At 44.0% G+C, this 25,517-nt stretch overlaps 1 protein-coding gene across 1 annotated transcript in view; it reads right to left on the reverse strand.

The window, feature by feature from the left end:
* LOC147726646 (interleukin-31 receptor subunit alpha-like) overlaps nt 1–25,517 on the reverse strand; it is a 672,471-nt gene that overhangs the window by 374,301 nt on the left and 272,653 nt on the right. The window contains exon 6 of the mRNA XM_086960699.1: nt 10,982–11,160. Within this exon, the coding sequence (XP_086816825.1) occupies nt 10,982–11,160 (179 nt within the window). The remainder of the gene's footprint in view (nt 1–10,981; nt 11,161–25,517) is intronic.

A 25,517-nucleotide genomic window follows, 5' to 3' on the forward strand; every position in this document is an offset into this window, starting at 1 on the left:
TTTTATTGTCCGGGATTGAATTGGTGGCTGAGGATATGACAGAATACGTTAAAGAAATGGTTAGGTTTCACACATATTCAATCCTCCAGTATTCAAACAATGGTCGACATGTTTCAGCCTTATTGCCCAAGGGGTCGGTACGGCTTTCTTCAGGACCAGGTGAGTTCTGTGTAGAGAGTGACAGAAGTCTACTCTTTAATGAAGGTCAAAATTGGACCTGTGGGTGAAACAAAAATTGCATTGCTAGGGTGTGGGTCATAAGGATTTGTGCACGAGTCAAATATAGTTTAAAAAGTTTTAAGTCAAAAGTAAAAAAATTCGCTGTAGGACTCCCTATCTCTAGGGGACATCAACCACATACTCATACTGGTAAACAAACAATGAAATGGGAACCTCCAATGATATACAGCAGGAGGTAGAGGTAACTCTAAAGTTGTGAGGTTTCCTAGAGTTCTCTCAAAGCGTGTTGCTTAATAAGGTGTACAAAGGTCTGGACTAAAAAGGAGTCATTGTGAAGTAGTAATGCTTACTGTTATTACTTGTATAGCTGTCTGTATGGTCACCGCTATTTTATTGGGGTTTCAAACTGTTATCATATGTAACAACAGAAAAAGGGAACTGTTGTGATTCGTTCTTGATAAAAGTGCCCCTACATGCCAAAATAATACTCGTGGTACATACCTTTCATCAGCTAAATTGTTACCGTCTCAAACGGGTACCCAGAGGTTGGAAGGAGGGGCTTCTACAAAGATAGAAGTAGGTTTTTTAAGTAAGGGAGCGGGTGAGTACTTATCTCCATTCAGTATCCTGGTCGCCTGGTCTATCTGCGCCATACCTCATTGCTCCGCTCTCGAACACGCAGCTTGTGCTGTCTCTTCCTCTCGCGGTCCCGGATATGGCAGTAGCCAGCGTTACCGGGTTAAATGCTCGACTCTCAGTGTGGAAAGAGGAGAAAGACTGTGAGGAAAGTCGCGGAATCACCGCTGGTATAAAAAAAGGATTTTGGTAAATGTACAGAGATTATGGCAAATGTAATTAATGCGATATTAATCGTGAGGTATAATTTAACATTGAAACCCTATTGCACAGAACAGTGGTGAATTTATACAGACCAGCAGTAGTTTTTTAACGGGAGGATTGATATCACCAAAGGGACTGTTGGTGAAGAAAGACTCCCGTATTGTTGTGATTAACAACTTTATGGGTGGTGGGGGTTATTTTACGAGTTCATAAAGGATGATGAAATGGTGGTTTGTGATTATTAGAACTTTCAGTATTCTTAATTAATCTGATTGTATTCAGATGTTGAAGGTCATTTAGACTATTGCTATAATCACAGTATCCAGAAGGATTTATAGGGGAATGGTTCATCTATTCAAGCTCAGCCAAGGGACGTTGTCATTCAGTCCCCATTGGTCTGTTCTCAGACGGTGAACCCATCTCTGTTCCTTTTCGAACAAGATGCGTTCCGCATTGTGATCTTTAATGCTCAGAGTCTCTAAGATAACCCATCTGAGGTCTTCCACAGTGTGTCCCTTCTCCAGATAGTGATTGGCCATTTTTGTCATAGCTTTCTTACACTTCACATTACTTCTGTGTTCACAGATCCTTTGTCGTATCTTCCTGCATGTCATTCCAATGTAATGCATGCTACAGGGGCACGTGATCATATAGATCACGTGACTGGAATTGCAATTTGTGTGGGCTTTAATATACCATTTCAGATCTGGTAATAGTTGAATCATTTTTGTTGTAGTTGTCAAATGACACACCGAACAACTTCCACAGGGGAAGTGACCTTGGACAGGTGGAAGGTCCCAAAGTTGTGTTTGTTTCATTCGTTGCTCAGGTTGAGGTCTGGTGTGGACTAAAATATCCTTGAGATTCTGGGTCCGTTTGTTGGAAAATCTCGGTTTAGGCCATGACAGGTTCGCCGAGGTTAGGATTCGCCAATGTTTATTAATTATTTTCTTGATTTGGTTGGAAGCCGGACTATATGTCGTGACACAGGTCATTAGATCTTGATCTTGAGCTCTTGGATTGGTCTCCAGAAGACTTTCACGGTTTTGGTTCCTGGCTCTCTTTTTGCAGTTCTTAATCACTCTCTTGGGGTAATCCCTGGCCGAGAGTTTAGCACATAGATCATCTGCTTGGAGTTGATATTCTTCGATTTTGCTACAGTTCCTCCGTAAGCGTAGAAACTGGCTGAAGGGGAGGTTTTCCCTCAGCGGTCGTGGATGATGGCTATTGAACGACAATAAGCTGTTTTTAGCCGTAGGTTTAAAAAAAGTTTTTGTGTGTAGTATGCCTTCTTCCACATAAATGGTGATGTCCAGAAAATCTAGACTATCCTTGCTTGATGTGTATGTGAATTTAAGCCATTGAGCTTGGTCATTTAGCCACCTGTGAAACTGTGTCAGGCTGTCAGCACTCCCTTCCCAAATGAGGAGAATGTCATCTATGTAACGCTTCCAGAAACGGATCTGTTTCTGGAAGGGGTTACACTGGTTGTTGACAAACATTTCTTCGAAATTACTGACATACAGCCCGGCCACACTCGGGGCGAATGTGCTGCCCATCGAGGTTCTGTGTCGTTGTTTATACATGGTTGATTCAAAAAGAAAATAATTTTCTGTTAGTGCAAGTCTGCAACACTCCAGTATGAAATGTCTTGGTGTTTTGAAGTTCCAATCCATATTAAATAATATGTTCTCCAGGGTATCTAGTGTCTTCTCTTGAGGGAGACTCGTGTAGAGACTTTCCACGTCTAACCCTACAAGGATCATGGTTGTTTCACAAAAAGTCACGGTGGAGAGGTGGTTAAGAAGGTCTCTAGTATCCTTGAGGTACGTGGGAGTTTGTTGGGTCAAAGGTTTTAAGTACTCATCTACAAACTGGGACAAGGGCTCCAGAACTGACCCAATACCGGACACTATGGGGCGTCCCGGAGGTGGACTCATAGCTTTGTGTGTCTTCGGTAAAGAGTAAAAATATGGTGTTCTTGGGGTGTCAGTTCGTAGAAACTCTGCTTCTTTTTTAGAAAGCCAGTTATGTGCTTCAGCCTCTTCGATCAACAATGTTATTGTTTGTTGTAGCCTGGGTGTAGGATCTACAGTGATAATTTCATAGAAGGTGTTGTCAGATAGTAGTTCCAAACATTGTTCATGATATCTCTCTTTTGTGAGCAGGACAATCCCTCCACCTTTGTCCGCTGGTTTTATGACCAGATGATCCTTGTCATTTTTCAGTTCTAGAAGAGCTTGTTGTTCTTTCTTTGAAATGTTCTGGAATGGTTTCTTTACCAGAGTTGTTAGATCATCAAGTTCATGCATCACCGCTTGTTCAAATGTCTGTATTTCAATTGGTATCTGTGAGTTCAAGGGACAGAATCTTGACTTTTTTCTGAGCGAGGTATCACCATCCGTAGTAGGCATTTCTTGTTCCCCAAAAAAGGCCTTCAGTTTCAATTTCCGACAAAATTCTGATATTTCGCACTTGGTTTTAAAAATGTCCAGGCTTGGTGTGGGTACATACCCGAGGCCCTTGTTGAGTACTCTCACTTGATCTTGAGTAAGTGTTCTCTCTGTTAAGTTAACAATCAGGTCGCTGTACTCGGCCCCGCTTTGGCTTTGGTGACACTCCTGGTCTGTACCTGGCGTGGTTGGTCGGACCAGGTCACTCCTCTTCTTCTTTGTCTTTGTGGTGTACGGCCCCCTCCTAAAAAAGGACGTTGGTTGAAATTAGGTCCCAACTGTTGTTGTTGCTGGTGATTCATAGGGGGGCCTTGGAAATAAGGGTTCATCCAGTTCTGAAAATGTGGGTTGTACGGCTGGAAAGGCATGGGGGGACCCATTTGGTAGTGTGGCCACATATTGTTACCTCAACGGTTACCCCGCTTGTTAAAGTTGCCTCTTCTTCTGTTGCTGTATTGGTCGTCCCCACTACTGTCAGACCCATCCACTGAAGAGCCGCTGTTGGTGCTGTGATTGGAAGCATTGTCATTGCTCTTGAAATCTTTACTGCTGTACGGATGTATCCGTTCAATAGAAAACCTCTTTAGCTCCTTTGATAATTTTTGGAGTTTTGATTGTGTGAGGTATTCTTGATTGTCGCTCATTTCCTTGTTGATTTCATCTAATTTCTGTTTGTAGATTCTTATGTCTACCATGGTGTTTAGTTTGGTCTCAATTCATCTGTTAGCCGTGTGGCTGTTTTGATGATAAGTTCTAGATAGTCCCTAGTACACTTCCACGAAATTGACGACCAGTCCTTCCTAAAGGCTAGGTCTTTCAGGAAAATTCGCGGACTGTTTGTCACCCAAAGGCCTCTGGGTGCAGCATTCACACGTAGATATTCTGTCATAATGATACCATGTACCGCGGTTCTTATTTGTTCTTTCTTCAGCTCTGTAAGTTCGTCCCATTCATCTTTGTTCACCAGGGTCTGAGTCAGATTAGCGTCCGCCAGAAGTTGGGGTCTAGCGAGTATCTCATCGATCTCCTCAATGGAATAGCTCAGGCCAAAATTGGACGCCATGGTATTATTGGTCCTACTATTCAAAGTTCAAAGTTTTTGTTGACACCTACAGAGGTAGTGTGTCTACGTAGCTCCCACTGCTGTTCGCAGCTGAACATGTAGCAATCAAGAATAGGGAGAAGGAATGTTAGTGATCCCACCAAGTTCCTTGGCTTTAAATACTGCTAATCAAGAAGGGGGGAGGGGGGATCACTTGTCCTGTGTAACCTGGGTACAGTTCTAACTGGAATGACCCTTGGTAAAAGACCCTCATACATGTGTAGTCATGGTGTAGTCATGGTGGTATGGGCGGTATATCTTGGTTCTCCGCCTTCGTTTACACGTCTGTGCAGAATCATGGGGTCAGTTGGTATGCACCCTCCACCTGGAGGAGAACACCCTAGGTTAAAACAGTAGTGATCAGTGATTATAGGTGAAGTGTGAGTGAATATATTTAAAACAATCCAATCATGCCGGGAGGAATATGATTTTATTGTCCGGGATTGAATTGGTGGCTGAGGATATGACAGAATACGTTAAAGAAATGGTTACGTTTCACACATATTCAATCCTCCAGTGTTCAAACAATGGTCGACATGTTTCAGCCTTATTGCCCAAGGGGTCGGTACGGCTTTCTTCAGGACCAGGTGAGTTCTGTGTAGAGAGTGACAGAAGTCTACTCTTTAATGAAGGTCAAAATTGGACCTGTGGGTGAAACACAAATTGCATTGCTAGGGTGTGGGTCATAAGGATTTGTGCACGAGTCAAATATAGTTTAAAAAGTTTTAAGTCAAAAGTAAAAAACTTCGCTGTAGGACTCCCTATCTCTAGGGGACATCAACCACATACTCATACTGGTAAACAAACAATGAAATGGGAACCTCCAATGATATACAGCAGGAGGTAGAGGTAACTCTAAAGTTGTGAGGTTTCCTAGAGTTCTCTCAAAGCGTGTTGCTTAATAAGGTGTACAAAGGTCTGGACTAAAAAGGAGTCATTGTGAAGTAGTAATGCTTACTGTTATTACTTGTATAGCTGTCTGTATGGTCACCGCTATTTTATTGGGGTTTCAAACTGTTATCATATGTAACAACAGAAAAAGGGAACTGTTGTGATTCGTTCTTGATAAAAGTGCCCCTACATGCCAAAATTATACTCGTGGTACATACCTTTCATCAGCTAAATTGTTACCGTCTCAAACGGGTACCCAGAGGTTGGAAGGAGGGGCTTCTACAAAGATAGAAGTAGGTTCATGAGCTGTACCTGCTTGCCTACTGGCAATCTAAGTCCTTGAGGGTCCTTTCCCGTCTTTCCAAACTGACCCGTGGCCAGGGTTGGTCTTCACTCTATCCTAAGTAAATATAAAGTCTGTTGGGTGATTGTTTATCTAAAACTTGCCTTCCTCACATCTCTAATAAAGCATAATTGCAAATGCTCCCTTTTCTTCCCTGTCTCTCTATAAATGAGATTTTCATGCATTAATTGTCTATTAGTATGTTCCAATTTTCTACCTACCTTTAGTTAAATGCTAAATCATTTTGTATATATAGAATGTTCCATTTTTACCCTCCCCAAAGAGACTAAGCACATCTGGATTAACCAAATTTCATAAGTTTCATTTCCTTTGAACCGTTAGTGAATTTCGAAAGTCTACTTTGATTAGCATGTTCCCTTTCTTTACCCGCCTTTAGTGAAGTTGTGAAAGCCTGTTGATCTAAAATAGCGTGTTCCTTATTTTCTCCTTCCCTTTAATTTTCGATTTCTAAATGATTCTTTGCCTCATTCATAGCTATACGATATTTCTAATTCTAGTTATAGATAGTTTGATCTGTGTAAATCTTTTGCTCATGGCATATGATGATGATTAGATAAAGGTTTTCAAAACTTCCTGAGTCTGTGGTTATTATAAGGAGTACAAACATTATTTAATTTGTATATGGTTTTTGTGTTGTCTACTTATTTCACAGCTAGCTCCTTGATCCATTGTGATCTTAGGTACCTGTGACGAGGATTGGTAAATCAGGTACACAGAATAAATAGAAAGGAACTGAATTGCTGGTAGTAGAGTGTAGGTTACCTGATTAAAGTGTAATGAAAATATTTTATGGGCCCAAGTGTGAATATTTGGTAATAAAGTTAGTCGGGTGACCTGCGCGCTCTATCATTACAATAGTTCACTTTAAAAAATATTGGGTGGCATATGGAAGAACATGGGCTAACTTTACTGTAGCTAGCCAAAATGTAATGTGCCAATTAATAGGGAATTAGCACATGTTGTTTTTGGACTTTTCACTTCAATAGCTCACATAAACACATGTTACTCTTTAAAAATCCCCTCCATTCCACATACTCTTTTTGTTTTATCTTCACCCACGTGTTTTAGTGGGGTAGGCCATGCTAAAATGGAGGCAGGCGCAGTGCAGATATGAAGCCATTTTTGGCTAAGTGACCACCCTCCTAATTCCTTCCATCTTCTTTTCTTAAATGGGAAGTGTCACCCATGGCTACACCCTTCTCTGCTGTTTTTGTAATCCTGTTGTTAATGGGGTTGGAGGCTGACCCAGCATCCCATTTTCATATTTTTGGTTAATGGGGGCACATTAGTACCTTACTTAGCTTCAGAAGGGTGACATTTTTAGCAGTGTGTAAGTGGCATAAAATAGTCCGCATACTTTCAGAACCATTTAATTTAGATCCATATTCTTCTACCTGGTTGGGCTAGATCGCACACTGTCAGGTATAATGTTCCAAGCAATCATTGAGCAACTTAAGGATAGATGCATGTATGGGATAACACATGCCAACAAGTTGTTGAAAAGCAGACACGTATGCCATTACACATGATATAGTGCAATGTCAATTTCTTAAGATCTTGAATTGTTGGGCCTCCTGTACAATCGGGAATGGCGTAAACAGTGGGTGCAAAAACTACAAGAACTTTTTGCGAGCTACCCAGCATTTTGCAATTTGACTGATGTACTAATCAGTTGCATTGCAAAATGTATTTTCATCTTGAAAATAAATGAGGCAGAATACATTTTTAATCCACCTTTGAATGGCTGTGACATTATGAAGGCCTAGGAAGGACAGCAGACCTTCATCACAGTCTTCTCATTTTCTGAATGGGAATAGTTTTTTTGTCCCATTGTCAATCAGTTACCACCGAAGCACATAGTCGTCAACTGTTGATGATTTCCGACCACATTTGCAATGCTATATATACCACTGATATATTGCTTTGTGGCTTGCACATAGTAGGAGATACCTCTTTAATGTCCTGTTCTTGTTGCTAGTTAGAAAGAGTGGCAACATTTCTTTGATGAGCCAGAAATATGTCATGGAAGTATAGGTTTCGATGTTGGCGCGATGTTGGTTGTATGAGAGATACAAGCACATTTCATCTATATGTGCAAGTTGTTTATATAAGAAACCTACAACCCTGTACATTACATGGGAGGAGGTCATCATTGTGTGAAATGGCTTCTCTTTGACAGTACAACTGTGAGTCTCATTAAGGACATGGAAGCAAATTCATTTGTGTTGACATGGGTCCTTTAATCCTACTTTGTTTATTCACATCCTCATAAAATGCCCACCGTTCCCGTTAGAATGTTATGAATTATTTTGATGGCTAATTGCCATTGTTCCCCTCTGTTGATTGTTGGAGATTCTAATTATTGAGAGGAGAATATCTATGAGACAGCCAAAGACAGGGACTTTTCTGATTAATGATCTCATTTAATTTACTGCAAATGATTCACCAACTAACATAAGACAACAATCATGTCTTGTACCACGTACAGTCTCATAATTTGCCCTTATGTAGTCTGACATTTCATCCCTGCACTTGGTCGTGGCATTACATCATCACATTTTTATATTCTTACACAAGGCACCCCCTAATAGACTTATGGCCTCGTGTTGGAAGTGGGGCAAAGGCAACTTTACGGCTCTGGCTTCATCTCTAAGGACACAAGTTTTTTCATGGAAAACCTTTTCCATTTGGTTATTGAGATAGCCCATAGTCAGGCGCCCATGATCTCTACATGGGTTACTAAACTAGCTGGAAAACGATGACGACTCACTAAAATAGAGTTTAACACAGGGATGCCTATCTACAAAAAAAATGTATTTAATGGCACGAAAGCTTATTATAATAAAAAAAATAATTGTTCTTTAAATATGGAGAAGAAGGTATTTGCCATAGTGAAGGGGCTTACAGATATGGTCAATATTTGCCCAGGAAGGATGCCCATTCCATCTTTTTACGTGGTCAGCTGAATATGTAGTTTGTGGATAAGATCTTTAAAATTGGGCAAGAAACTGATAAGGGGCATTTTTCACCAGCTCTCATTGACTCTGCAATCTAGTCTACAAAATTGCAATCCTTAAAACCAAATGTCAAAAAGATGACCTGCTTTCACCCATTGTCGTGCTTAAGTCTGGCTCCCATTTGTCCCTTGCATGTACAAGATTATTTAACAATTCACAGCCACCATCTCTGCACCTATTCTCCTCTCTTAAACATTTTACTTTAGATCAAGGATTAGTTCCAAGCTCATTTAAAGTGGCAGCGTTGCTTCCATTGCTGACAAAGCCCAAGCTTAACATTTATCATCAGATTCCTTTAGTCCCATCAGCACAAAAATCATCAACAAACCTATGGGTAAACCCCTGTGACAAACCATCTACTAGAGTCAAGTTTTCAAGTCAGTTTTCAGACAGCCCATAACACTGAATCTGTGCTTTTGTCAATCGTGCACAATTTAAAACTAGACCGTGGCCACGGCCATGCCATGCACTGACCGTCATCAGACCGTATCATCTGATCGCACCATCTTACTCAACTTTTCAGTTGCAGGAGGGCTCCAGAGCAGTGGCTTTAAATTCTTTCAGGCCTTTTATTGGAACGCTTTCAAGCTGTAAATGAAAGTTACCTGTTTCAATATTAGCAATACTCTAGTACCGTGCAGGGAGCCTCAATGCTTCGCGTTTTCCCCTCATTTGTTCAATAAGTATGTATTTCCCTGGCAAAAGCCCTAGCCACCATGGCCTGTAAAATATACATGCAGTCAGACTAAACAACAAATCATGCTGCGTCAGGACAACAATCCCTCTTCCCATGAAGCATTTTGATGACTTATGTCCTTTGTCTGAGCTTGGATGGGAAGTAACAGTGCTCAGTTGCATGTAAATAAAACCAGAGGATTTAGTAAGCAATGGCAAATCTGATCTCGGGTTTGACACCTAGAAGCCAGTGCACATGGGTCCTTTGCTGTTGCCCTCTGCTGTAATGAAAAAGGTTGGTGTGAAGATCGACAGCCCCCTGTCGATCGTCTAACCAGGTGTCTTAGGTGGTCTCCCCCTGAATATCCATCTCAGGGCTCTGAGGAAAGGACTTCCTTTTAGAATGAAATATGGAAAGAAAGCTACAGCTGCCGTGATTACTTTCTCTTGATTATATTATGCCAACTCGCTCTATCCCGCTTCCCTAAGTTATGTCAAGTTATTGGGGTTTTCATAGAGTACCAATCACCCGGGAGGTTATCCAGGCGCTCCATAGGTGAGCGAAACCTGCCCTTACTGGAAAAGGGAGCTTACTCGCCAAGCGAGGTCTTCAGCTTCTCGCGAATGTCAAGAAAAGAGGAGGCTTTAATGTGTTGTGAGGGGCCATTCTGGGTTTTGGGGACCAGGTATGAGAAGGTGTGGCCCCCTACCATGTTCCTTAACAGGTTTCAAATGGTACAAAATGCTGTTGCACAGCGGATATTAAATGATCCTAGATTTGCTATGCCCGCCCTCTACGGCAAAAGTTGTATTTCCTAACTATGACACAGGTTTCAGCTTAAATCTCTCTGCATTGTTTTGAAAGCAGTTCATGGGACTGCCGCTGCTTTCATTTCCGTTTGATTGGCTAATGGCGCTCCCCGCTCCTCTTCAGACACCAATCTGGTTGTCCCTACATTTCGTAAAACCATCAGTGGTGGTAGCAGTTTCTCCATCTGTCCCTTATGCTTGTGGAATCTTCTCTCTGAACTTCACAAGGAACCCAACCTCCGTGCATTTCGATGGTCTCTCGAAACATGGCTCTTTTATCAGGCTTTTTTCAGTTAACTTCCTCACAGTTGTTTAGTTTAGTGCCAAGAACCCATTTGGTGTGAATGAGCTCTACAAATTACCATTACATAACAACATAACTTTACATTACACTTCAAAGAAATATCCTTGATTGTAACAATCAAGCTATACTTGTAAGCCTGAATTGAATGGGTGAGAGCCACTTTCTGGAACACATCTAATGTAACTCCAAGTTCTCACACACAAGTGCATATTTGGATCAGGTACAACTTTAAACAAACCCTTTTACTTTAATTAGTAGACAACAATGAAACACTTTCTAAACAAAATATCTTTCAGTCAGGAGCAGGCAGTTTTCAAGTGATATAGTAAATGAAAATAACTTTACCTATTTTACCAGGTATAATGTAGATATTCATGGTTCTTGAACATGCATTTTTAAGGTGACATGTTGATACCCAGACCGTCGCATTTTTACTCACTCGAAGTTGACTTCTATCAATTTTCTGAAATGTTTTATTTGTAGTAACCTGAATACAGTTATTTTGTGTTGGATCAACTGATAGCCTAAGTTGAAAAAAAAACAGTCAGGTGTAAATGTAAAGTAGTAAATTTGGTAGCATAGAGGATGCAAGAAAAAAATGCATGTACAAAAGAATGCAGCTACTCAAAGGGTCTGCAACAGAACACATTCAGGAGAGGCCCTTGCAGGTAAGAGCAGTGGAGCCGTGTGCCGGGTTAGGGGGAATCCAACAGACGAGCACGAGGGAACATTAAATAAATAATTTTCCCTCGTCGTCGTCTTTCCAAATCACCTCCAACCCCTCCCCCAACCTGGCCCCACCGCCCTTAGCTGCCCGAACCACTGATGAACACATTGCACTATGTGGTGTTGAACTGTGAAAGACATGGTAGATTATGGCATTCCTCTGGCACCACAATGATTAGATACCCGTGACCATCCTGTGAAGAAAGGAATTTTTATCAAGCTACAAATATTTTCCCTGTTGTCCATCTGAGGGTTTATATCCTCTACGATTTTTTGTTGTTTTACAACTTGCCACACCACACCGTGTTGTAGCTACTCTGACACCAGAGGCATCAAAAGTCCGGTCTGTGTTTTTATTTTTCCTAGCCTGGGTACCCACAGGTTTATTCGTATCTGTCGTCCATTTTGACATTTACTGGCCTTTCCTTTAGTTTGACATAGTCTCATACGCCCTCCTGCCACCCCATAAAAAATCTTTCATTCTCAGCTATTGGAAACAAAGGCACAGTAGACAATATTTTTTCCACCGCGCACCTTTTTACCACCAGTCTGAACACTCATCGACCTTCCTCAGGACACCATTCAGCCTATGTCTTTTGAAAGAGCCATCCACATCTCATCCATTACAGTCACAGCATCTCAGCCCATAGAAGCAATCCAGGATGCAACCAGGGCTACAGAAGGACCATCAACTCTGCAACCACAAAAAGACGATGAGGTTGTGGAGGTTGCCACCACTTTGACGGCCTGTGCTGCCACACATCCTGAGAGGGATTCACTGGTGTGGCAATTCTTTACCCACCCAGCAGGGCAGAAAAAAAGTAAATGCCTGGAAAGTAGAATGTAACCTTTGTCCGGTGATGTACTAATTTGGGGCCAGTGGCATGAGGAAACGCCTATGGGCCATGCACCAAATTAAGTTGTCCATTCTGAGATTCAAAGACCGTGGAGGAAGGAAGAGGACAAAGAAGAAGAAACTCTGCCACGAACTGTCCAGCAAGAGGTAGAGAACGAGAAAGACCACCAACGCCAGTATTTTCCACCTTTTGCAACCACAGCAATACAATTATTTGTGCAGGAGAAAATGAACAGGCAGGAGATCTCTCAGGCAATGAACGCCCATCTAAGAAAATTCCCCACATCTTTTTACAAAAGGTGTAATAAATGAGGGAATCAAGAACAAAAAGTAAAAAAATAGCTTAATATAGTTTACCAAAAAAGCAAATAATTATAATGTCTAGAAACATGTAACATAAAGCCCACCAAAATAAAGTTCCAACATAAGAACAAAAAAACTCCCAAAACATAAAAAATAAGCTGCACGTACTGGACTGTGTGCAGTCCCTTTAACCCACACCACTGCATACGGCTAACGGTGGTGTGCAGTGGTGAGTTATCTGCCTGGTGGTTGGGATGTAGGACCTGCCCAGAATCTTGGCTCTATAACCCACCCATGCTGCAAATTTCCACTGGATTCAAGCTATCCAGGCTGATGAGGGCTGAAAGCCCGAAACCGGTCCTTGGATGCTTGTTTCCAGTTCAGGGAGGACCTGGCTTGGCAGTTCGGGCTGGACTGTTCCCATGGGGCACAGGGTCAAGACTGATTTGCATATGGCTGGGTTCAAACTGGAATGGCATTGTGAGCATAAACACGATGGATTGAGGCCCAGATCTCTGTACTGGGGTGAATGTATGACTTTGTTCTGCATTCTGTCCATCAACTGTTGCTTTTGCATTGCTCACAGAGCAGGCCCTGCACCCCACCCTCTGCTGGAGCATGGGATGTAGATACTGGCTGGAGTCCAGGCCTTGCAGTCCATTCCCAATTGCATTCGCTTAAAGGGGGTCGGATGCCAGGCCCTATCAACCACCACCACCCCTGCCATAGGCCACACCAGGCCAAAGGCATAGCAGGGATCAGACACCCACAAAGTGTGGGGTGCAGGGCCAGGCCCTGCAAGCCAGACGACTATGGACAGACAAAGGTTGAAAAAAGGCTATACGCAGCAGGGGTCGGAAGGCAGAGGAGTTTAGTTTATTTTCGTTTGTGGATTCAAAGAGCACACCGTTCACCCCAGAGGGGTATCATGGTGCTACAAATTACCTCCACCCTGAGCCGATATCTCAACCACAGGCCCACTGCAGGAATTTCCACAAATATCTTTATAACAGCCACGTTTTAAGCTCTTTCCTGAATCTGCAATTTTATTTAAGCTGCTGAGTTAAAGAGGTCCATTTTAAACTATCACGTAAAAAAATCGGCTTCTAAAAGTTTGACAGGGAACTTTACGGACTAAAAGGAGAAACGTGTTCTTTGAGCTAAGATATTGTAGCCGGTGACATGGAGAAAATGGAGCGCTTACGACAGAGTTTGCTAGTGAGAAGATGGATCTATGTTCCAAACAGCAGGGGCAGCCTTAGGCATGTGCAAGCTGTGCACCTGCACAGGGCCGCCAAACCCCAGGAGCCACCACGCCAATATATATCCTTAATACTATAATCCTCTGAGGATGGATACATATTTGCGTGGCGGCCCCTGGCAGGGATTTTGGGGCCTCCGGCTCTGTTCCATTTCCAAACACCATGACTCCCCCCTCTTCACTGGCCTCCGTGCCTGCGTTCCTTCGGGGGCCCCCTACCCACGCTCCCTGCCCAGGGCCGCCATGAGCCTAAAGCTGCCCCTGCAAACAGAAAGACTAAAACAGAATGTGTGCTTTCACTGGCAGCCATGAGAAGAGATCAGAGTAGAAGTAATGTGATCTCTTATCCTCAATCGAAGCGAGAGTATGGTTGCAAGGTTCTGATGAGTTGAAGTCTACAAAGCAGATTATCAGAGAGCCCAAGATATGAACAGTTACAATAATCAAAAGGAGACAAAGGCTTTAATGATCGGTAGACGAAATTGAATAGAATGCTTCTGAAGGAGAAGAGTTGGAAGAAACAGCTCTTTGTCACAGTTTTAGCTTGGTCTACAAAGGACAGTGCAGGGCAGAATCAATATTCACCTTTGGCCGTGTATGGCAGGGGCTGCCTGCGGTGTCAGGCCACGTGGCCCCCTCCCAGAGCCTCTTTAGGGCCTGGGGACCCCACCCCCAGGGCTGATATTTTTTAGGGCAATTTGAGCCGGCCCGGGAGAGGGGGGTCCCCGGGCCATTAATAGCTCAGGGAGGCCCCGTTCCCATATAAAGAATATTCTGAGTTCCCTGGAGCCTCTCAAAGCTTGGGGAGGGGGATGAGCACCCCCATACAAAATATGTCTGCCCCGGCAGTGGACCACTGGGTCCTCTAATGGCTCAGAGAGGGGGCCATGCAGCCGCCCTCCCCCTTATGAATACAGTGGGAATGTGGGCTCAACAGGGCTTATAGTTTATAAATGCGGCCTGACAGCCATTTAATTTTTTTCAATGCATTATTTGCCAATTTTTATTTTTGGGGTCGGGGGAGGGTCTCTGGCTTCCCCCCAGAGGCCTAGGTAGTCTGGGTATCCCTAACCTGCCCCCATATATCTTTATATTTTTATAGCTTCAGGACAGGGGAATTAAATCCCAGAGTAATGACTGCCAGAAATATTTTTCTCATGTTTCTGGCAGCCAATCAGAAGGCTCGACTACCATGGGAGCAAGACGTCCCAAGGGAAATAAAGCTCCCTGGGCCAATCAGAAAGCACTATTTTTAAGCTGGTGCTCCTGCAAGAGTCTCAAGACAATTATTTGTTATCCCAAATTTCTCAAAACCTATTGAACGGATTTACACCAAATCACAAAATGCACAATCTGTGGACCAAGATCTAGGTTTTCTGCTGAATTTGCATTAAATTCCATTTAGCAGTTTTTGCTGTTGCCCGTATTAAAGAAGTCTATGGAAAATGCAGGGAGATTTTGCATTTTGGAACACTCCTTTTTTTTTCTGCTCCCATTTTAAAGAAATTTAGGGGAAAACAAAAACATAATTGTATATTAAGGCAGTTGGGTCATTGAGAGACATAAGAGACTCTTGTGGGAGCACCATATTAAAATTGTGCGCCCCCACCCTTTTATTTAAGCAGTGGCCCTGGGGGAATGAAGTCCCATGAGCTTAATAAAGCTCTAGGAGGGGTGCCACGCTGCCCCTCTCCCTTTTCATATAAAAAAAAGTCATGGGGATGGGCCCCCCAAGGCTTAATAAGGATTGAGGAGGGGGTCACATGGCCCCCTCCCCTCTCATTATAAAAATGGCCCTGGAGGATGGGATCCCCCGGGCCTAATAAGGCTCAGGGACAGGGAGCATGCGGTACCCCTCCCCTTTCATTACAAAAACAGCCCTGGGGGATAGGGTACTAGCCAGGCTATGTGGCACCCTTCCCCTTTCATAAAAAAACAGCTCTGAGTGATGGGGTCCCCAGGGCCTACTAAGGCTTAGGGAGGGGTGCCACGCAGAACCCCTCCCCTTCCATTCAAATATAAAACGCCCTGGGGCATTGGGTTCCTCAGGGCCTAATAAGGCTCGGGTAGGGGGGGCCACACGGCCCCTTCACCTTCAATTGAAAAAGAAGGGCCCTAGGGGATGGAATCTCTCTGGCTTAATAAGGCTTGGATGGGGAGGGGGCCACGTGGCCCCCACCCCATTAAAAACCATAAGGCCCTGTGAAAACCTCCCCACAGCAGGGACTGGCTTTACGTATGGTAATAACATATTACTTTACATTAAAAAAATCTAGAAATTCACTTAAAAGAACAAAAGGCTAAAATAACGTTATAGTTAGGTGTAATAAAAGATCTGTTTTTGTTTAAAAAACAACTTTGAAATTTACTGAAAAAATCAAATGTTAAGGTAACATTATAGTTAGGTGAATATGTCAGTAACAACATTAACGTTTGAAGTAAAAAAAAAACACAAATTCACCAGTTAACAATAACTTTCGCCCCCACTATGCACAGCTTATGACCTCACATATTGCATCACTCATGACATGTTCTATGACATCATTTATGACATCACTGATGACATCTCAAATTAAATCATTGATGACATCACGGATGACATCATCCAAGCTTCTTTTGTACACATTGCTGCATAAACGGGTATAGCATTACAGCTCTACTCTACTGCACTCTGCAACACTCTACTCTATGCCACTGCATGCAATGTCACTCTACTCTGCACCACTCTACTGTCAGGGTCTGCCAAGGCGCCTACCTAACATTAAAAAACTTCAACTCCCAGAATGCCTATACAGGGGGCGTGGTCCTATATAAGCTGGGTGGACCCATTGCTTCCTGTTCGTGATTTTGTGACCTGCAGTACGTTTGCTTCATAGAGGAAATTGGTTTCTTGTCTTCTCTGGAATCTGGATCAGAGAAGTTTTGTCCGTTTTGTTTTTGATTCCAGCGCGAGTGAATTCGGAACGCGCTATTATTGCAGAGTGCTTTTTTACTTCTGCCTTAGAAGCGGGAACGGTGTTTCCTGTCCCTTTGTTTGTTCGCCTGAATTTCATGCCGTCAATTTATCATCTTGTCTGAAAGGAGACGAGCCAAGGAATAAGAGCGGACCGTCAGGAAGTGTCTCCAGTGCTGTGAGTTACACGCACGCGTGAGATTAACGCGTTGCTTGGAAATGTTGAACTGTGATGCTTAGACTGTGACCTAATGACTGCCTAGAATAGTATTGGAATCCTTGTTGTGTTCACACTGAGAGCGGAGTGTAGTGGGGCCAGCCTTCTGCGCACTGCCGCTACGAAGTAAGGCACTAGTGTCTCCAGATTTAATTGCCAAAGCGGAAGATAGTGGGAAATCCTACATCTTGCCGTGTTTGGAGCGTGTTCATTTGAGAGACATTTGGAGTTGTTGAAAGGGAGCGGAAGACAGTAGTAGGAGGCTACATCTTGCCGTATTTCCCGAAGGAATATATTGTACATTTTGGCATCGCAGACATGTTCATTGGAAGAGCATAACATTTATGATTTGAGTACACTTAGTTGGTGGAAATTCACACGTTTAATTTAAAGCACATTCTTTTCAAGGAGGGGTAGGTATAGCCATGTTACAAATAATTGTACCTTTCTTCTAGGGGTGAATTAGAAATAATTGTTGTTTATATTCCATAGGAATTATTGGTGCAGCTATACACATACCCAGGTTACAGGGAGGAGGTGGAGAGCGTTGATTGAAGAAAGGTGAACCCCTTATCATAATAGAGAAAGAGGAAGAGAGATAGGGTTTTCGAAGTGTCCAGTTATAACCAGTACACTGTTTTTCTTGTCTTTCAGCCTTCCCTTCCCAGCTGCCCCCTTCCTTTCCCTTCCTTGGTCTCCTGTTTTTTCCCTCGCCCTATCGCTCGAACCCACTGTGTTTTTTACCAGTGTGTTGGTGAGATCGGGAGGTGGAGTTTTATGTGCATCATCCGGATCCTGCAGCGTGGAGTCTGACAGAATCACGAACCCACGAATTGCATTCTGCCTGGTCCGGTTGGTGTACATATGGCCACCTTGGATGATGTGTTGAGAGCTTTGGCTTTGGTTCAACAAGAACTAGTAGCGTCCAAGGCTGAGGCGGTTGCTCTGAAGGATAGGGTTGAACAATTATCCAAGAACCCTTTTTCTTCAGGTGCATCACAGATTCAAGTAACTGTTCCTCCCCCTATCCCTTTAGCTACTCCCGAACGGTATGGGGGGGATCGACGCAAAACACAGGCTTTCATGACGCAGATATTGCTGCATTTTTCTTGTAAGCCTGCGTCTTTTCCTACGAATCACTCCAGGGTTGCGTTTGCCATGTCATATTTGGTGGGGGATGCAGCCAATTGGGCTGTGCCCTTGGTCAAAAGAGACGATGCCATGCTGTCCAACTGGAATGTGTTCAGGGAGGAGTTTGAGAAAGTCTTTGACAGAAGGGCCACTAATTTCAGTGCGGACAAGGAGTTGTTATCATTGCGACAGGGGAGAAGCGACTTGATAACCTATCTAACTACTTTCAATCGCTTAGTAGCTGAAACGGAATGGCCAGAGGGTAAAAGAATGTCCCTGTTTTATCAGGGTTTAAGGGATGAACTGAAGGATGCAGTAGCACACATAGACCCGCAGCCCACTACTTGTATAGATATGGTGAACTTGGTATTGCGGTTGGATGGTAGGTTGACTGAGAAGAGTGGGGATAGAAGGAAATGGGACAGGGGCTATGCCCGTAATGTAAGTTTTCCTTCTAGGGCTACGGGTTCTGCAGAGGCAGGGGTGGAACCGATGGAAATAGGAGCTATTAGGCCCCCTTTATCAAAAACTGAGAGAGAAAGCAGAAGAGTCCAAGGTCTCTGCATGTATTGTGGGAAGAAGGGACACTATGTAAGAGAATGCCCTTCAAAACCCAAGACCTCAAATACTTGGAATAAGAATCAAAGGGTGGCGGCTTCTAGCACGGCAAGAGAGACGGAAGAAGTGCAATCATCCTTGACTAAGGCGGAAGAGATTCCCGACTGGAAACTTACCTCCTTGTCATCCTCTGGGATAGGGGAAACTGAGTCCCATTTGGTGTTAGAGATGTCCTTAGAGTGCGAGCAAAAAATCCATTCTGTAATGGTGATGTTAGACTCAGGGGCGACCGGAAATTTCATCGACAACGGGTTGGTGAACCGTCTGTTGTTACCTAGAGTACCCCGAGGCAATCCTGAGGAGGTTTTAGCAGTCGATGGGCAGCCCATTAAATCGGGTCTCATAACCGAGAAAACTGCTGAGGTGGAGTTGTCCATAGAGGTATCAGAAGGGAGACACGTGGAGAAAGTGGAATTGAATATCATAGATGCTCCACAATATGAAATAATCTTGGGAATGCCATGGTTTATATACCATAATCCTTCCATTGACTGGAAATCCTGTACAGTGCATTTCGCTTCAGGGTTCTGCAAGGAACATTTGGTACCTTATGTATCTTCTCCAGGGGCAGTGCTAGCCTTGCAATTTATGGTGGCTACAGCGGCCGAGAAGGAGGTGGTGCTTCCGAAACATTATGAAACTTTTCAGGATGTTTTTAGCGAAAGCCGAGCCGAGAAGCTACCGCCTCATAGGGCCTACGACTGTAGGATCGATTTGATTGATGGGGCAGTGATTCCTACGTGTCGTATATATGCGTTGTCTGTACCCGAAACTGCTCATTTAAAGGAGTACATCAATCACTATGAGAGCATAGGATTCATAAGACCGTCACGTTCCCCTGCAGCCTCTCCACTTTTCTTTATAGCAAAGGCCAATGGTGATTTGAGGGCATGTGTGGACTACCGCGTCTTGAACAAAAATACCATCCGGAACCGTTACCCTCTCCCCCTCATTACCGTGTTGATCGATCAAGTGAGGGAAGCCGTGATCTATACTCGCTTGGATTTGCGAGGGGCTTATCACTTGGTCAGGGTTCGAGAGGGGGACGAGTGGAAGACGGCTTTCAAGACGCGGTATGGACTATACGAATATCTAGTCATGCCGTTTGGGCTTTGTAATGCCCCTGCGGCGTTTCAGTTCCTGATTAATGATGTGCTGAAGGAGTTCATTGACTTGTTTGTAGTCGTGTACATAGACGACATCCTGGTGTACTCGATGGAGGAAAACTGTCATGTGGAACATGTTTGCAAGGTACTGGCCAAGTTGCGAGAACATAGCCTCTTTGTGAAACTCAGCAAATGTGAGTTTGGAGTGTATAGTGTGGAGTTCTTGGGAGTAATGATCAGTCCAGTGGGGTTGCAAATGTCAGAACGTAAGGTGGAGGCAGTGCGTGACTGGCCTGTTCCGAGAAATGTGAGAGAGGTCCAGAGTTTTCTGGGCTTCGCGAATTACTATCGGTGCTTTATTTTGCATTTCTCGTTGACTGCTGTGCCGATTACCAGACTTTTGAGAAAGGGTAAGCCCTTCGAGTGGACCAGGGAAGCAGGTGAGGCCTTTGAAACGCTTAAAACCTCATTCATTACAGCCCCTGTGTTGTCACATCCCAATCTAGAACATCCCTTTATTGTAGAGGCTGATGCTTTGGATGAAGCTATCGGGGCGGTGTTGTCACAGAGAGATGTGGGTACAGGGCAGTTGCACCCGGTGGCCTTTCTGTCAAAGAAGTTGAGTTCGGCTGAACTCAACTATACTATAGCTGAGAAAGAGTTGTTGTCGATCAAGAGGGCTTTTCAGGAGTGGAGGCAGTATCTATGGGGGGCCCTTCATACCATCGCAGTGTATACAGACCACCGGAATTTGCAATTTATGTCATCTGCTAGACACTTAACCCAAAGGCAAATGAGATGGATGCTTTTTTTTGCCGAATATAATTTTGTGGTCACCTTCCGTCCAGGGTCTGAAAATAGAAAGGCAGATGCCCTATCACGACAGTCTATGCCAGCAGATAGTGTGGAAGAGAGACAGGCCATCATTCCGGAAGGGAAAGTCCTATGCATAGTCAGAGCTGAGACCTTTTTGGATGATGTACGAACTTATCAGTATCCTGGAGGTTGGATGTCATGGGCTCATGGCGTAGCAGAGAGGAAGGTGAGAGATGGGTTGCCTTTTTATCAGAATAAATTATTTCTGCCCTCAATACCGTTGCAGAAAAAGGCGTTTGTTTGGGGTCATGAGGGAGAGCTGGCGGGACATCCTGGTGTTCGTAAAACCCTCGAGATTGTCCAAAGGCATTTCTGGTGGCCTAACCTGGTTAAGCATGTCAAGGCATAGGTGGCTAGGTGTGATATCTGTGCTAGAGCAAAGGGAGTAACCTCTAAAAAAGTGGGGAAGCTTATTACCATGCCTACTCCCAATCAACCCTGGCAGCATATAAGTTTGGATTTTGTGTCTGGCCTTCCGTTGGACAAGGGGTTTTCCGCTGTTTTGGTGGTAGTAGACAGCCTCACCAAAATGGGACACTTCATCCCCTGTAAAAGCCTTCCGAATGCCAGCTAAACGGCACAACTTCTAGCTAGCAACGTTGTCCGTTTGCATGGTATTCCTCGGGTGATAGTGTCCGACAGGGGACCCCAGTTCATCGCCAGGTTCTGGCGCATGTGGTGTCCTGCTCTGAATATTGAGTCTAATCTGTCTACCAGCTTCCACCCACAAACAGACGGGCAAACCGAACGTCTAAATCAGACGTTAAAGAAATATTTGAGATGTTTCTCTAAAGAAGCTCATGAATCCTGGGTAGATCTTTTGTGGATGGCAGAGCTTGCCTACAACAACACCTGGCACAGTTCAACGGGAATGTCGCCATTCAAGGCTAATTTCGTATTTGATGCAAAAACATTGCCGATTGACATACCCCCCGATCTCCAAGACCAGCCCTCTGTTAAGGAAAGGGTATTGATGTTGAGAAAGGTACACAAGGGAGTGCAGGTACATTTGAACAGGGCAAAGGAAGTGTACAAGAGGTGGGAGGATCGCCGCAGGATAGAGAGTCGTCAGTATGTGGTGGGCGATAAGGTCTGGCTGTCTACCAGGAACATTAAGTTCAAGTTGCGCAGCGTGTTCCACCCCAGGTATATCGGCCCTTACTCCATCGTGAAACAAGTGAACCCTGTAACATACAAGCTGAAATTGCCAGGTTCCTTGCGCATACATCCTGTGTTCCACGTACAGTTGCTGAAACCTGCTCTTTCCTCTCGTAGGGCGGCCCCTCCGCCAGTGTTGTGTGATGGGGGAATGGAATATGAGGTGAGGAGCATAAGGGACTCGAAATGGAGCCGGGGTGTTCTGAAATACCTAGTTTCCTGGAAGGGGTATACCGCTGAGTATGATTCCTGGGAGCTGTGTTCGGATGTGCATGCTCCGTCGGCGGTGCGCTCTTTCCACCGGAGATTCCCTACTAAACCTGGCCCTAGGAGGCGCTAGGGAGGGGGACATACTGTCAGGGTCTGCCAAGGCGCCTACCTAACATTAAAAAACGACAACTCCCAGAATGCCTATACAGGGGGCGTGGTCCTATATAAGCTGGGTGGACCCATTGCTTCCTGTTCGTGATTTTGTGACCTGCAGTTTGCTTCATAGAGGAAATTGGTTTCTTGTCTTCTCTGGAATCTGGATCAGAGAAGTTTTGTCCGTTTTGTTTTTGATTCCAGCGCGAGTTAATTCGGAACGCGCTATTATTGCAGAGTGCTTTATTACTTCTGCCTTAGAAGCGGGAACGGTGTTTCCTGTCCCTTTGTTTGTTCGCCTGAATTTCATGCCGTCAATTTATCATCTTGGCTGAAAGGAGAGGGACGAGCCAAGGAATAAGAGCGGACCGTCAGGAAGTGTCTCCAGTGCTGTGAGTTACACGCACGCGTGAGATTAACGCGTTGCTTGGAAATGTTGAACTGTGATGCTTAGACTGTGACCTAATGACTGCCTAGAATAGTATTGGAATCCTTGTTGTGTTCACACTGAGAGCGGAGTGTAGTGGGGCCAGCCTTCTGCGCACTGCCCCTACGAAGTAAGGCACTAGTGTCTCCAGATTTAATTGCCAAAGCGGAAGATAGTGGGAAATCCTACATCTTGCCGTGTTTGGAGCGTGTTCATTTGAGAGACATTTGGAGTTGTTGAAAGGGAGCGGAAGACAGTAGTAGGAGGCTACATCTTGCCGTATTTCCCGAAGGAATATATTGTACATTTTGGCATCGCAGACATGTTCATTGGAAGAGCATAACATTTATGATTTGAGAACACTTAGTTGGTGGAAATTCACACGTTTAATTTAAAGCACATTCTTTTCAAGGAGGGGTAGGTATAGCCATGTTACAAATAATTGTACCTTTCTTCTAGGGGTGAATTACAAATAATTGTTGTTTATATTCCATAGGAATTATTGGTGCAGCTATACACATACCCAGGTTACAGGGAGGAGGTGGAGAGCGTTGATTGAAGAAAGGTGAACCCTTTATCATAATAGAGAAAGAGGAAGAGAGATAGGGTTTTCGAAGTGTCCAGTTATAACCAGTACACTGTTTTTCTTGTCTTTCAGCCTTCCCTTCCCAGCTGCCCCCTTCCTTTCCCTTCCTTGGTCTCCTGTTTTTTCCCTCGCCCTATCGCTCGAACCCACTGTGTTTTTTACCAGTGTGTTGGTGAGATCGGGAGGTGGAGTTTTATGTGCATCATCCGGATCCTGCAGCATGGAGTCTGACATCTACTGTACGCCACTGGACTCTACACCACTGCACTTTATGCAACTGCACACTACTCTGCACCTCTCTACACCACTCCACACTATGCCACTGTACTCTATTGTACACCACTCTATGCCACTACACTCAACGCCACTCTGCACTACTGCACTCTGAGTCACTATTCTTTGCACCGCTCTACTCTGTAACACTCTTCTCTGTGCCACTACACTCTACGCCACTGCACTCTACTCTGCCCCACAAAATGCCACTGCACTCTACGCCACCATACTTTTCACTGGTCTGCGCCACTGCACTCTATGCCACTGTACTCTATGCCATCCTACTCTTCACCGCTCTATACCACTGCACTCTACTCTGCACCACTCTGTGCTACTGAACTCTATCCCACTTTACTCTGCATCACTCAACTCTGTGCCCCTGCACTCTTCTCTGCACCACTGCATTCTACACCACTCTTCTCTATACCATTCTACTCTATGCCGCTGCACTCAACACCACTCTATTCTGCACCACTCTACTCTACACCACTGCACTCTATGCCACTCTATTGTACTCTGTGCCACTATATGCTACTGCAGTCCACGCCTCTCTACACCACTCTGTGCCACTGCACTCTGTGCTATTGCACTATACTGTATGCCACTGCACTCTATACCACTGCACTGTGCACCCCTCTACTCTATGCTACTGCACTCTACACCTCTCTAATCTACACCACTCTACTCCATGTCACTCTTCCTCAATGCTCTATACACGGCTCTACTCTACACCACTCAATGCCACTGCACTCCACACCACTGCACTCTACTCTGCACTACTCTACTGCATTCTATGCCACGGCACTGTATGCCAGTTCACTCTATGCCACTCCAAGACACTCTATGCCACTGCACTCTACACTATTTTACTCTACACCATGCCAATCCACTTCACACAATGCCACTCTACCTCACTCCACTCCTCACAATGCCACTACACTCTACACCACTGTACTCTACCTCACTTCCCACTATACTCCACTTCCCTGCATACCACTCTACGCCAATCCAGTCCACTCCACGCCCCTCTAGGGCATGCCACTCCATGAAAAATTACTGTGGTGCTATTGAAATGTAATATATATATATATATATATATATATATATATATATATATATATATATATATATATATATATATATATATACCAAAAATATATAACCAAAAAAGCCAAAGGTTACAGGGATGTTATAGGTAAGTCTAGAATTTGCACACACAAAGCCATATACATTCAGAAGTTATAGTTATACTTTACTCAAGAAACTATAACTCTTGCCCTAAGATATCTCGAGCCCCGCCATACACAGTTTTCTTATCAATACATTTATTGGACATGTTATCGTGACATTATCAATTATGTCATAGAAGATGTCATGACTGATGTGGGATAATTGGCCGTGCATGGTGAGGGCGTGAGTTACAGTTACACTGAGGCGCAAGTTATAGTTCCTTGAGATAAGTATAACTGTTGAATTTATATGGTTTTGTGTATTCAAAATCTGAACGTAACTATAACATCCTTATAACCTCTGTTTAGTGAATTTCTGTGTTATTTTTAACGTAAGGTAATATTTAATTACCACACATTAATCCAGCTGCCGCCGCGTACAGCCTTCAGAGGTTCTCTTTCAGGGGAGGTGGGTGGAAGCTGTTAAACATCAACAAGCTGTTTTTGTTGATTGGTTTGTAATATGTTTTTGTCTTCAACCATGTTCCTTCTGATTAGATGGTGACATCTAGGAATGGTAGCATGGTGTTGCTCATAGAGTATTTACATTTCAGTAAGCTGTAAAAAGTGTCAGCCATGCTTGAAATTTCTGCACAATGTTTACATTTCCTTCTCAAATGATGAGTATATTGTCTATGTAACGTTTCTCAAAGATAATCCTTTGTTTGTACGGGATGGAGTCAGTCAGTATGTGTTCTACCTCGAAATGGCTGACATGTAGTCCTGCCAAGCTAGGGGCGAAGGTACTGCCCATTGATGTTCTATGGGTCTGTAGAAACAATGGACCCTCAAATTCAA

This window comes from Lissotriton vulgaris, chromosome 3_1, assembly GCF_964263255.1.
Source record: "Lissotriton vulgaris chromosome 3_1, aLisVul1.2, whole genome shotgun sequence".
NCBI classification, from domain to species: domain Eukaryota; kingdom Metazoa; phylum Chordata; class Amphibia; order Caudata; family Salamandridae; genus Lissotriton; species Lissotriton vulgaris.